The sequence below is a fragment of the Lontra canadensis genome, unplaced genomic scaffold (genome assembly GCF_010015895.1).
Source record: "Lontra canadensis isolate GAN:19392208 unplaced genomic scaffold, GSC_riverotter_1.0 scaffold13, whole genome shotgun sequence".
Classification (NCBI taxonomy): Eukaryota; Metazoa; Chordata; class Mammalia; order Carnivora; family Mustelidae; genus Lontra; species Lontra canadensis.
Genome location: NW_022631007.1, coordinates 7,422,437 through 7,435,942, shown reverse-complemented (window position 1 = coordinate 7,435,942; position 13,506 = coordinate 7,422,437). Strand labels below are relative to the sequence as shown.

The 13,506-nt window shown below is 41.6% G+C and overlaps 1 protein-coding gene across 1 annotated transcript in view; it reads right to left on the bottom strand.

Moving 5' to 3' along the window:
* Window positions 1-13,506, bottom strand: part of RHBDD1 (rhomboid domain containing 1) — a 122,924-nt gene that overhangs the window by 89,266 nt on the left and 20,152 nt on the right. Inside the window, exons 2-3 of the mRNA XM_032857368.1 lie at window positions 6,832-7,339; window positions 5,643-5,775 (exon numbers count right to left, since the gene is read on the bottom strand). Coding sequence (XP_032713259.1) covers window positions 5,643-5,775; window positions 6,832-7,264 — 566 coding nt within the window. The 5' untranslated portion in view covers window positions 7,265-7,339. The remainder of the gene's footprint in view (window positions 1-5,642; window positions 5,776-6,831; window positions 7,340-13,506) is intronic.

Below are 13,506 nucleotides of genomic sequence, written 5' to 3'. Positions count from 1 at the left end.
AATAATCTCACTATTTTCATCTCTACCCTATCTCCTGTAACTACCCTGGGTGGCATCACTCCCCAGGTAGATAGTCCACCCAACACCTCAACCTTACCACCTCACCTGTTAAGCTCTTTGACTCTAATGAGCCACCATTCCCCTAGTTTTCATATCTACACAGACATGCTCACGAGTACAAACTCCAACATCCTATCTTCTGACTACCAATTCCTATTCTCAAAGCTCTCTCCATTTCCAAACTTGACAAAAACTCCTATGCCTTAACCCCTCCATTTGCCCACCATGTATAGGCCTCTTCTGTTCCTTTTCCTTCCCCAGAGGCATCACTGGGACAATCTTTTCAACAGAACCCACAGGTGAATTTGCCAAGAAGCTCCCAGAGCAGCAGGCCTCTCACTTGCCAGGGATCTGGCAAAAGGGAAGCTGAGTTGAAACTACCTTTAGTTTGGATTCAGTGGGGTTTATTTACACGGTTCATGGTCTATTTCGGTGCAGAGGAATGGCTTCAGGAAATCCTCTTAATGCCCACTCTGAGTCTTTAATCTGAATTGTAACAGAAGGTAGAGGGGCAGAAGTTTCACGTAACTCTCAAGTGTCCTAGGGCAGAGAGCACTGGCAATATAGTCATCATGCCAGTGTCAGAGTCCAGCGTCTAGAAAGTTCTCCCCGTCGCCAAGCATGGAAAACTATAAATGGGGGAATTCAGTTCCCACTCACACACAGTGAAAAGAGCCATGAAACAGAAGCTCTCTTCTGCCAGGAATCTACTCGGTAACACAGTGTATGCAATCACAAATGTGCTACCCATTTTCTGTTTCTCTTTTGAGAATCATGCAAAATCAACTTTATCAGAATTCCTGTGTTTGTAGCTCTCAAAAATATTTTCAAATCATATCAAAAGCTGTAAATAGGCTTTTAGAGTTCTGGTAATCCAATTAACGAAAAGCACTAATATTTACATTTCTTGTTGATTTGGCACAAAGTATTAGTATCAGTGAGGAAAATGTGAATTTCCTACCATGCCACTAAAGATCAGTGACAACACCCAAATCGTTCAAAGTACACTAGATATTGGTCACTGCACAAGTAATCTTGAAAAGCCCTGAAAGTTTACAGCGTGCATGTAAAAACACTTTGATGGAGATGTTCTCCCAATCAGAAAACAAAGCTAAATATTTACATAAGCTGTAAAAGAAGTTCTCCTAAACTTCCAATAGAAAATTAATTTTGATACACCATGTTATTCTCTCTACAGAAATGCTACTGCCAAATTACTGTCAGATGAAGAAGAGATCAAAAGCACTCAGCCAAACCTGGGGCGGGGTGCGGGGGCGGGGGGGTGGCGGATATGATAAAGGCATGCCAGGGAGTTAATAGAATATTATATTACTTAAATGGATCTTTTTTAATGTTTATAGTATTTGTTAGCTCTTTAAAACTGTAAATTGTTGTGCTTTGTATTGTCATTTAAAAGTGTTACTTTTGTTTTCAATTTTGTATTTTTTTTTTCCTTAAAAAGAACCCACAAATACTCCATTGAATAGCTTCAAGCCTTCCAAACGCAGATCTCCCCTTGACAGAACACTGCTCTTCCTCAGTCCCTTGCCTTTGGGTTTTAATCTCTAACCCTGGATTGACCCCACCTAGTAAGTGTAGAAGGAATGATAGAATCAGAAAATCATTCTTCATGGCTCCCCCTGAAACAACCAGTTCAGACAAGGGCCATCACTGGCAAATACTGAGCCAAAAGGCAGAAGGTTATTAACAAGCTATCTGCATGATGTCCAATTATCACTCCCAGATTGTTTTTCAAGTGCAAAGGGATAGATGTATCCTTACAATGGACACTAACCTAATGGATTAAACTTAGAATTCCTAACAGAGGGACAATCCGGCATTATGTCCTTCCTGTCATGATGTAATATGGTTATTGTGTACCCTGATGGTATCACCCCATGAAGTATTCTTGCCAACAACCCAGTTTAATCTGGATGTACCTAACCTTTGTACCTAACTTCCAGTTTACAGAAATGCGGGGGCTAAAGGAAGGAGCTAAGTAACCCTACAAGTAAACAAGAAATCGAGAAGTTGGAACATTCTACAAAACCTGGTCTCTTCACAACTTTTCCATGAGTTATTTCTCAATGTCATAGGAAAATAAAAAGGTAGAAGGACTGCCTTTAAAAGGGAACAAAAAAATACAATCAAATGTATGAACTTTAACCATATCTTAGTCCTCTTATGTCTCTACCCCCCCACCAAAAAGCACAACAGTTACAAAAGACATTTGGAAAATGGGGAATTTTAAATTTAAACTAATTACTAACAACACTGGGGAATTCCCGTTAATTTTCTTCAATACGACGACAGTAATGTGTTTATATAAAGCAATATATTTTTAGGACATACAAGCTGGAAGTTTTTAGGGGTGAAGTTACTCTGATGTGTGCAACTTACTTTCAAATGGTCCAGCAGCTTCTCTTTACTTTGAAAATTTTTATAATTAAAAAAACTGGAATAAGTAAAAAAGGTATTAAATTTATTTTTCTCTCATTTGGTCAATCTAACCAAGAAGTTTTTCGTAGAGTCAGAGTAATTCCTCTCATCAAACATTAGCAGTGACGGAGTACCAAAGCCTAGGGGCTAATGTTTTCGGAACTGTTGTATTATACAAAAGAATCTCTTAGGATCCAAATGCAGTCATGGCCCGCTTAATTTGTGTTTATGAGTAGCCCAAGGGAATTTTTAGACTGCTAACTGTCATTCTGGGTGGAAAAGTCAAGCAGGATCAAGGGGCAGGGGAGAGACAGAACTGAAGCAAACAGTTTGACTTATTTTATTGATTTTAGGAAGAAAAAGAAATAAGATTCATTTCAGGGACACTACACACTTCTAGAGATTGAGCTCATAATAAAAATGATGAGAGAAGTACTTTATAAACACCCTTATATAGATTATCTCTTGGACTCCTCAAAACTGACTTAGGAAACAGTGAAAGCAAGTAACATTCCCAATGGACAGAGGAGGAAACTGAGGCTCAGAGAGGCTGCAGGAGTCCCCGGAGGTCCCACGGCTAGCATGTCGGCCCAGATCTTTCACACATGACCACTGTCCTCGAGTGCAGTCACTGTGGGGCTGTCTCACAGTGTGCCAATGTTCATTTCCCCGAGCTTCAGTTTGGGACTAAAGAGCCTTGGGCTCATCTGAGAAACTGCAGAGGTTAGAAGTAACACTTGGCATCAGACCCCCTTTCTTCCATCTACAGGAGGGGGAGGGGGTGGGAAGGATCAAGAACCCAGTCTACTAGGAGGCAGCCTCCTGCTGGGCCATGTACACTTCCCTGCTGGGCTGCCTCTGGGGCAGGGACAGGTCTTCAAACATAGTCCCCTAGCAGGGTCCCAGGACAAGCCAGGGAATGGAAAGACCATATAAGGCACAGCAATCACTGAAAACAAGGGACAAACAAGTACTGTGAAAAGCAAAAGCACCAGCAGATGAGTGCGATTACTTCACTCCCCTGGTCAAGTCCAACCCCTCACGGTGCCTAATGGCTAGCTGTTTGCAGTGGCTTCCCTCCATAAGACGCTGTAACTGGGGGAAATTACTAATTCCGTGGCTTTCCTAAAACACAGAGGTCCACCAAATGTTTGCTTGGCAGGTTTTTTTTCTCCCCAGAGGGCAGCTCATTAAGTCTGACAATAAAGCAGGCTTTGTTCTAAAGATTTACAGTGTTTTCCCAGTGCAAATTCTAATTGACAACCACCAGGAGAATAACAATGCAGAGCAAAGAGAGCTCTGGTTTCTTCCATTCTTCCAAGATCCATCTCAAAGAAGCACTCCTCCTCGCTTCTTAGTTTCCTGGACCAGTGTTTAGCTTGGTCTTTATTTAGACACAGGCAGAAGCAGATGCTTGGGTATCAGAAGTTTATCATTCAAAGTAGTCAAATCTTAAAACACCAAAAGATTCATTCTCTCAAACTTCAAAGATAGGAAATTTCATGTAATTCCCAGGCTCAGGATATCGGGTCCCTCCATGCAGAATAAGCATATTACATAAAAATGCAACCATGCCTTTTCCATGGAAGGGGGGGACCCTAAAAAAAAAACAAATAAAGTGCACGATGAGTGAGAGTCTTCAGAAATGGTTGCGTGAGAATATTAAAGGCATGGCTATTCAAACAGACTCATCGTGGAATAAAAGTTCAAGTATCCAGGGAGTGATTTCAATATGAATGCTGGGTGTTGTGGTCACAAACAGGAGTCTCTCCTCTACACAGAGAAACAAGTCACATCAAGCAAGTCAGGGAACTGTGAGTGACAAGGTATAGAGAGGCCTGTTCAGACAAGGGACAGACATTACTGGACCCTTTTTCAAAGAAAACTTTGAAGATTTTGTTAGGCTTTCTTCGTGGAACTGTCACAAGGTAACAATACAGTTGCAAATGAGCGGTGTTCAGTGGTCACATCACTGCCTTTTGCAGACCAGCTGCCAATGGCTGCCCATGATGGGAAATTAGCATTAGAGAAGGGACTCTCTCTCTAGGTTACTGGGCTGAGGCATGGAGGAGAGAGAAAATTCTCAAATAAAGTACAACACCCAACACAGCCACAGGAACCAAAAGCAAAATAAAACTGTCTGAAAGGAAAAATGGCCAAAACTTTAAAAAATTTAAAAGAAAAATAAACAAAACACCCTCCTTACTTCTTCCTGAATTTCCTCCTTCTCCAAAGAGTATCTATCCAGGTCCCTACAGTAAAAATAAACAAAAACCATGTGCTTCCAGTAGCCTGTACAGAATAAGGGAAGCAAAACTGGTGGGAGGTGGGAGAATAGCACAATTCACCCTCCTCTTTCTAATCAAAAGCAGAGAAAGGAACCAAAGTGGAAAAGCACCCCAGCCAGGAGCACCAGACCAGGAGTCAGGAGGTCTGCAGCCTTACTGTGCTAGCGTCTACCAAGAAGTGTTTCGAAAAGTACCTTGACCTCCAACTCTTCTTGTCCTCATCTGAAAAGGAAAGGATTCATCTAGATTAGTGGCTCCCCCACTGTATTCCTTGGAGCCCCTAGGGTTGCCTCTAAGATAACCACAGCAAGACGGGGGTAAGACGAAGGGAATGGGGCCCAAGCTTGCTCTCAACCCTAAAGAGTTCATCATGGATCCATTTTACATACTGAGATTGTGAGTCAAGTCTTCTGTTTAAAGAGTTCTATCACCAAGACACCTCACAACTGAGATGGCTTAAAAGTACCAGGCCAACATGTCTTGTAATTTTTTTATCTCTATGATTATGTGGTTTCTACGTGCCTCTCTGCATTACTATTATTAGAATTCAGGAATAGACAGTCTCATGGATACGGATCCTCCAGTCTGTGTATCAGGGTCTCTTGTTCCTACTTAAAGGGTGAGGGCACCAAAGCTCGGACAAGGCAAAGTGACCCAAATCACAGGGCTTGGCAGTTGACGGGATTCAAACTCAGAAACGTCTGACATTAAAACGAGTAGGCTCAGTGCCGTCCTTAAAGAATAAACTTTGCTGTAACAAAACAAAACAAAAACCGGTTACCTCATTATTATTACAAGGTTTTCTCCCTGGAACATCAGGTTCTACATTTGTCTTCTCTGGGAGTAAACACTTACCCTGGCCAGATGAAATGAATAGCCAGAAGTTCTGCCCAACAAGCCAATCTGTTGGGTACAGGAAAGCCCAAAATGTTGGCAAAGCCTCCAGGGTAATAATGGTTGTTAAGAACTTTCAAAGCAAACAAAACTCCTAGAAGAGAGTAAAGAGCACACAAATATCAACATCCAAATGTGGCAATAATCCACGTTTACAAAGAAAACTAACTGAAAATGAAAATGATTATTTGACTATATCCCACTTCTTGTTTTGAAACACCCTTTTCTTTACAAGTCAACCCAGCTTTTGGTAGAAAGACAATGTGCAAGGTAATCGTTCTTTGGATGTTTCTTAATGCAGAAGTTTATACTGACTTTCAGTATGCTGGAAAATAGACAACATGTAAAATGGGAATAAAATACCAAAAATGGTACTAAATGCCACTGAACTCTTCATGTCAGAATCGTTAATTTTATGCTATGTGATTTTTAACTCCATAAAAAAAAAGAGCAGTATTTTTTTGGAAATACTTTGAAAATGTGTATTTTTCAAACCTCTTTGGAAAGACATGTTGAGGGTAGGGCATGTTTCCTTTCTTCTCCCACAACTGGCACTATGAGGATGTATCTTAAAGGGAAGAGGGCCAGATGGCAGGGAAAGTAGAGAGAAGAGTTAGATTTCCTTCTGTTACAGCACTATTTGCCTCCCTCTTCTTCACATTCTAATTCTTAGAACACCTCATTTTGGCCCAGATGGCCATTTCCGTCCTCTGAGATATAGGGAGAGTGACCATCATGGTTCCTGAAACACAGTGAGCGTGCCATCGTAAGGTGTGGTACATGGATTTAAGAGGTTATTGAGAGGCATACTTACGGTTTTAGAGAACTCCTTATCACAGATACACCACTGGGTCTTTCCACCATGAAGGAGCCAGTGTGTATTTCTAGAACTGTATCTCCTACAAACTACCTTGGAGCAGACCCTGATGCAAACTGTCCAAGAGTGAATGATGCAGCATTAAAACAGAATAGCATGATCTTCTCTCCCCTGCTCCAATCATCCTTCTCTCCAAAGACCAAGCTCCAGCAATCCTTAGCCACTCAGAATTCAGTTCCTCACCAAATAGGGACGCTCGCTTCATAAAATGTCAACAGTGACACCTCCCTTACTATCTTCATGCATGCTCCCTTAGCGATTTGTCTGCCTTACCTGAGAAACCTACAGCACAGTTGCTTCTGAAGCCAGGTTCATCCAAAAATTCTGCAAGAGCAAATTCCAAGAACAGGTACAGCACTCCAGTGAGCAAGGAGAATGTGACGATGACATAGGCAAACCATCGACTGCCTAGTCTTCTTTCCAGATGTATTCCTTTCCAGAGCATGGATGCCATGTTGAAATACAAATGCCAGTCGTCTGCGTGGTGAAGAGGAGAAAGCAGCAAGCGTTGCCAGTCTTTTTGCTGGTAACACTTCTCCACGCTAAGGCAGGACTCGAACAGCGGTTTCAGAGGATTCAAGAAGAACCAGATGTTGAGAACCAAAGTTGCGAGGGTAACGGGTGGAATATTGCTGATCCCAACATGGAAGATTTGAGAGAGGAGCAGAATAAGTCCAGCGTTAATTCCCCTTGATCTCCGCTGCATAGTTGGATATCAAACCAGTGCTGCGGACACACGGTCAGGTTTTAGGAATCGGGAAAGATATACAGGCAGCCAAACCTAAAACATAAAATGCACATGAAAATCGGTCAATTAAAACTTAATACACCGATAAGGCATGCTCACTTATAGATGAGCTTACATTGTATATATCCCACATCCCATCTGAGAGAAACATTTTTTTTTTTCAGTGTCTTCCAGAGTAACATCAGGATGCTGTCCTTCCTCATTTTACATTCTAAAATAGAAATTTTCTCCCAAATCCCAACGGACTAGTTAATGGATACGTATGCTTTCTCTGACAAATATGCCATGAAAAAAAGAGTTGTCTTCTTATAAACAAATTTGTAACCTCGTAAAAAACCTAGAAAGACAGTGTATAAATATTTAATAATGATTTCTACTCAGAATGCTGAACAGGATTCTTTACCACCTTAATTTTTTTAAAGAAATATTTAATTTTGATATAGTCAATAGAATCCGCCCCAAAGTTTTGTTTTGTTTTTTTAAGATTTTCTCTTTTATTTGACAGACAGAGATCACAAGTAGGCAGAGAGGCAGGCAGGGAGAGAAGGGGAAGCAGGCTCCCAACTGAGCAGAAAGCCAGATGTGGGGCTTGATCCAAGGACCCTGGGATCATGACCTGAGTTGAAGGCAGAGGCTTAACCCATTGAGCCACCCAGGCGCCCCACCCCAAAGCTTTTAAACTTCCATAGGCAGATTTTAAAATGCAAGGATTTACTATCTTCTACTCCATAATGCCAGTTACCAACTGCTAGGCTGCTTTATCATCACAAAAATTTCTGCATTCATTCATTCATTCATTCATTCATTCATTCATTTAAGATTTTTTTATTTGACAGAGAGAGAGCAAAGCAGGAGAAGGAGCAGGCAAAGGCAGAGGGAGAAGCAGGCTCTCCACCGAACCGAGAACCTGATGCAGGGCTTGATCCCAGGACTCCGGGATCATGACCTGGACCAAAGGCAGATGCTCAACTGACTGAGCCACCCAGGCACCCCAAATTTCTGCTTTTAAAAGTCACTTGCTATGTGCCGAATCCTAGATTGAAACACAGTCACCGTGTTTAAGGAACTCATTTCCTGCTAAGAAGTAAGCTAACCATTGCCACACTATGGTCTGAATGCAGTGACAGCAGAAGACCACATCTGAGATACATGGGTCAGCCTGAGGTGTGTTAGTCTGTAGTGTGGTCTTACAGAATAAAATGGAGTTAGTAACAAGAAAGAGTGCGAAGTTCAGCAGTATTTCTCCACCTTGTGCCCACTTGCCGCCCCCCCACCCCGCCCCAAACCTGGGCTGTCCTTATGACTTGCTCCAGCTGACAGTACGCAGACAAAAGGACACTAGTTCTCAGTGTGGGCCTTGAGATGACCGACAGCCTTCTGCTCTTTCTGGAAATGCTCTCAAGCAACCAAGTAGACACATCTGGGCTAGCCTCCTAGATGAGGAAAGACACAAACTCCAGTCACCCTGATGGCACTGGCCACTAGCCAGCTCGTGCCCCTGAAGCAAAGCTGTGTAGCTGACCAGCAGCTGACCACAGTCACAGAAGTGAGTCCAGCAGAGCCCAGCCTAATTTGCTGAGCCACAGAACAGTGAGCTAAATAAATCAGACTGTAGCTTCACCAAGAGTTAGAGTGGTATATTATACAGCAATCACTAACCAATACAGATGGTATTTGCTTTGGTGAGGGCATTGGTTATCCTTATGGGAAGAAGCTAGCAAAGAAAGAGACAAACTAAAGATGCAAAAGATACACAGAAAGAATCAAGTCCTTAGAGAGAACAACCGTGTCTGTTGTAATAGGAAGGAAGAAGAAAAATGTCAATTGCAGATATAGGTCCAGAGGCAGATTAGGGCCGGGATGCTGGAAAAAGTTCTCATCTAGTGGTTTTTATCTATGGAGCTTCCTAGGCCCCGAACCAAATACGTGACTTACTCTGATCAAAGATTCTCATTCAGACAGGACACTGGAAGGTACGTGAGATTTGGGGCAAAAATGGGTACAGTTCTACTTAGAAGCTCTGAGACCTAGGGCAAATTACTTAAACTCTCTGAACTTCACTTTTTTTGCTTTAAACCAGAGACGATAATACCTCCTTTCCAGGATTATTGTAACACATCTGGAATGAAGCAGATGCTAAATATACAGTGGCTACATTTTTCAATACTCTGAGGTAATCTCACCTGTGCAGAAAAAGCTTTATGCAAATGGTAGCATCTGAACAAGGCTCAAATGTACTCCCCCCATCCTCTTCCCATATGCATTCTAAGAAATGACCAAGAAAAAGTTACACATTAATGTGTATATGTGTGTTTGTGTACACCCCTGTTATTAGCACAATCCAAGTTTTTTTTTTTTTTTTTTTTTTTTGATGAGCTTATTATTATAGCTCTGTAGCATTCTCAGGAAATAGAGAACTTAACAAAATTTCAACTGAAGAGCTCCTGGGCTATTGTAGAGAAACAGTCTATATTTTTCACATTGACATTCAAGTCTATTTTCAAATCTCCAATTACTGTGGTTTTTTTGGGCAACATTCCCTAAATAATTTTATTTTTTTTAAGATTTTATTTATTTATTTGACAGAAAGAGATATCACAAGTAGGCAGAGAGGCAGACAGAGGGAGAGGGGGAAGCGCTCCCTGCTGAGCAGAGAGCCCGATGCGGGCTCGATCCCAGGACCCTGAGATCATGACCTGAGCCGAAGGCAGAGGCTTAACCCACTGAGCCACCCAGGCACCTCATCCCTAAATAATTTTAGTGTAAAACCTCAATATCTATAATAGGAGCAACGGAAAAATCTGGCCCTGATTTTTAAGTAATCAGCTTACAAGAAATCACAAAAATGAACGCTTTGATCTCAGTACAAATAGTGTTCTATGACGCTAGGCTATGCACAGCACAAAATCAAAACTAATTGGGTCTTTGCTTAAGAAAAATCCCCCCCACCCCAAAGGGAATCATTAGTGATGAGCAGTATAAAAAAAAAAGATAGCGGAACTTCCCCAATATTATTTCACACTACATCCAGGCTCATTTTGCACTTGCTTGACTTCTGCCCAAATCCAATGGTCCCTTTCCCTGAGCATCCCTCTCACCATGACCTCCACTGGGGCCTTCCTGGGATCCTGTGCTCTCCTGTGGTGTCATCCCCCGCTTCTAGCAATCCCCCTTCCTCTGTTTTTCCTTTTGCCTCTATTCTTGCTCTCTTTGGCACACACTCATGGAATTCCACTCCTGTGGTTTCTAGAATGCATTTTGTCGTTTGGATCCCCGAATTTCCATTCTGCACCCTTAATTTCTCAATAGGTTCCAGAGGCATAATCTTATAGGAAGAATACTGCCTGTCTGTTCTCTTGGCTTTTGAAAACTGAGTTACCCCTTCCCTCTCACAAAATGTCTACTTAGCCATTCCTCAGGCACTCCTCTATTTAATAAATATAAAGTGCCAAGCACATGCCGATCTCTGTGCCTAACTGCAGAGGCATCGCAAAGAACAAAACCCTTACAACTGCAGCCCCTAAATAACCCATTTCTATTTGCTGGGGAAAAAAAATATTGGCTGTAGCAAATCAAAGGATGAATAAAAAGATGTGGTTCCTGTTCACAACAAATGTAACCTTAATGGGAAGGCAGATAGAAGCATTGCCAATGTGAGATGTGCAGAATATATTTTGGGATCCATGTTTATCAATGATGGCCACTAGAGTACAGTATGGCTAGAACGTAAGTCTGGAGTGTTCAGTAGCAAAGATAAATGGGCATACTTCCTACCAACTCTATGGCCCACTTTCCTTCCAAATAAGCTATCAAGTCAGCCTTCAAAAGTGAAGAATGCCACTTCTAACACGGTAACAGAAAATCCCTGTGGTCCATGCGAAGATCAAATCTGTAACTTGACCCCACGGACCTGGCAAGCATAGTTCTAAGAATACCAAAGAGAAGAGATCACAATAAGCGAGCACTGACTGTAAATAAATGTTGTTTCATCCTGCTCATCAAATATATACAAAATTTCAGACTGCTGAGCTGGAAGAGAGACCACAGAGGCATGATCCGTTATAGCAACTCATCTATAAGCTGGAAACCGGTTCAGCCTGTTTGGTTTGGGGAAGTGATTTATTTATTTTAACTTGTACCCAGACCATAAAACAGTTACCACCGCCCAAGGAAGAGCAGGCTAGTCCCTCCCTGCACTCCCCCAGCTCAGAAACACATTTTTCCCTCACGCTCAACCTGCCCCAAGCTGAACACTGGACCCATCCCTTCCAATTCTGTGCCTCTGCATTCAGCATCTCAGGACACAGAATCTCCCCTCTCCCCTGCTGTTCAAGTCAGAGATGCCAGAAACATCCTTGACCTGCCCTTTGGCCCTCATCGCCCTCCTATCCTCACATCCCATCCACCACAGTTGGTTAATTTGTCCACAGTTTGTGTCAATCTCCTTCTTTCTAGCTCTTGAGCCCTACTCCAATCTAAGGCACTATCATACCTTGCCTGCATTGTAACAAACTCTCTAACTAGATTCTCTCCCACCAACCATTTTTCCACAACCACCCAGAATAATCCCTATAAAACTGAAGTTGGATTCCCCTGCAGATAACCTGTGATTGTTTATCATTACAGTTAGAATAAAGTCCAAACTCTTCACCATAACCACACACTTGCAACAACCACTATCCTGTCCACCTCTCTGGTCTCTGACCCAGTCACGGTGCGCCCACCACAAGGTGCTCCCAACCCAAGAGCTCCCAGATTCCAGCAGAAATGGCCAAGGGCAGAATCACCTTGTCTGTTTTGATCACCACTAATTACCTAGAGCCTAGTACAATGACTGGCACATAGTCAGTGCTTACAAGTTATTTGCCCAAGGACTCAAGATGATTATTTTCTAATATATCCACATTATACAATAAATAAGACTGGCTGAAAAGACTACAATCTGTTCATCTTCTTAGTATTTTTCCTGCAATTGTAGCAACCTTCCCCATAGCAATGTGCATGTTATTCCACTTACATTTTAGTCCCAGAAAAGCGTTTATAACATTTATCTCAACTTTACAGAAATAAACCTCTGATCCATGTAAAGTGTATTAATAGGTTGTTTTGCCGGAACTATTTGATTAAAAAGTGGCATTTTAATTATGTAGTAATACACACTAGACAGCACTATATCAAAGTCGCGACAGAGAGAAATGGAAGACTTCTTGAAATATTCAAAGGGAAAATAGCCATATTTACTTTTAATGAGAAATTAAAAATTAAACGGGTACGTAATAAAAAAAACTAAGTGGCTAGAACAAACAAAAGAAACTGAATTCATAACTTGGAAAACCAATGTGTCTCAAGGGGAGAGAAAGGAGTTTTATAAAAAGGGGAAAAATCTAATTACAGTGATTTTCAATTCTACTTACAAAGCATAAAATACTTCATCATTATCATTTACTAGGGTGGTAAATGTCTCAATTTTCAGTTAAAATGTTCTATATCCCCAATCTGGCATCTGATAGTAACAGTGTTCATCCATTTACCAGTTGAGGTACATTTGGGTTGTTTCTGTTTCTTGACTCAAATGAATAATGCGGCTAGGAACAGTCGTGTATAATTTTTTTGGTAGGCACACATTCTCAGTTCTCTTAGATATATACCCAGGAGTAGAATTGCTGGGTCATACGGTAACTCTTTGTTTAACTCTTTCAGGAAATGCTAAAATGTTTTCCAAATTTCAGCATCCTATTGTACTCCCTCCAGTGGTATAAGAGGATTCCAATGTCTCCACACCCTCAACACTACTTGTCTCGATCCTCTTTTGTTTTAGCCATCTGAGTGGGTATGAGGTAGTACTGACATAGATTTCCCTAATTACTAATGACACTGAGCAAATGCCTAAATTTTCATTGCTTAAAATGTAATATAAGCACGCATGCTGATAGGTCTGCAAAACCATACAGACAAGCTGGCGCACTCTCTCTCCTGCTCTCTCTCCAAGAAACAGTGTAACAAGCTCAGGTCGAAAGAAAGCTTCAGAAAAGAAAGATGGAACCACAAAGAAATCATTCTAGTTAGCCTACTAGGATTTTAGCATTGTCATCCCTCTGGATGGGACGTGTTAAGAGTGAATGTGAGTGTACCTCAGTAGCAGGGGCATAAGCTAGGGCCCACTCATTTGAAAATAAATACTGTAAAATCGTTGTGAAAGT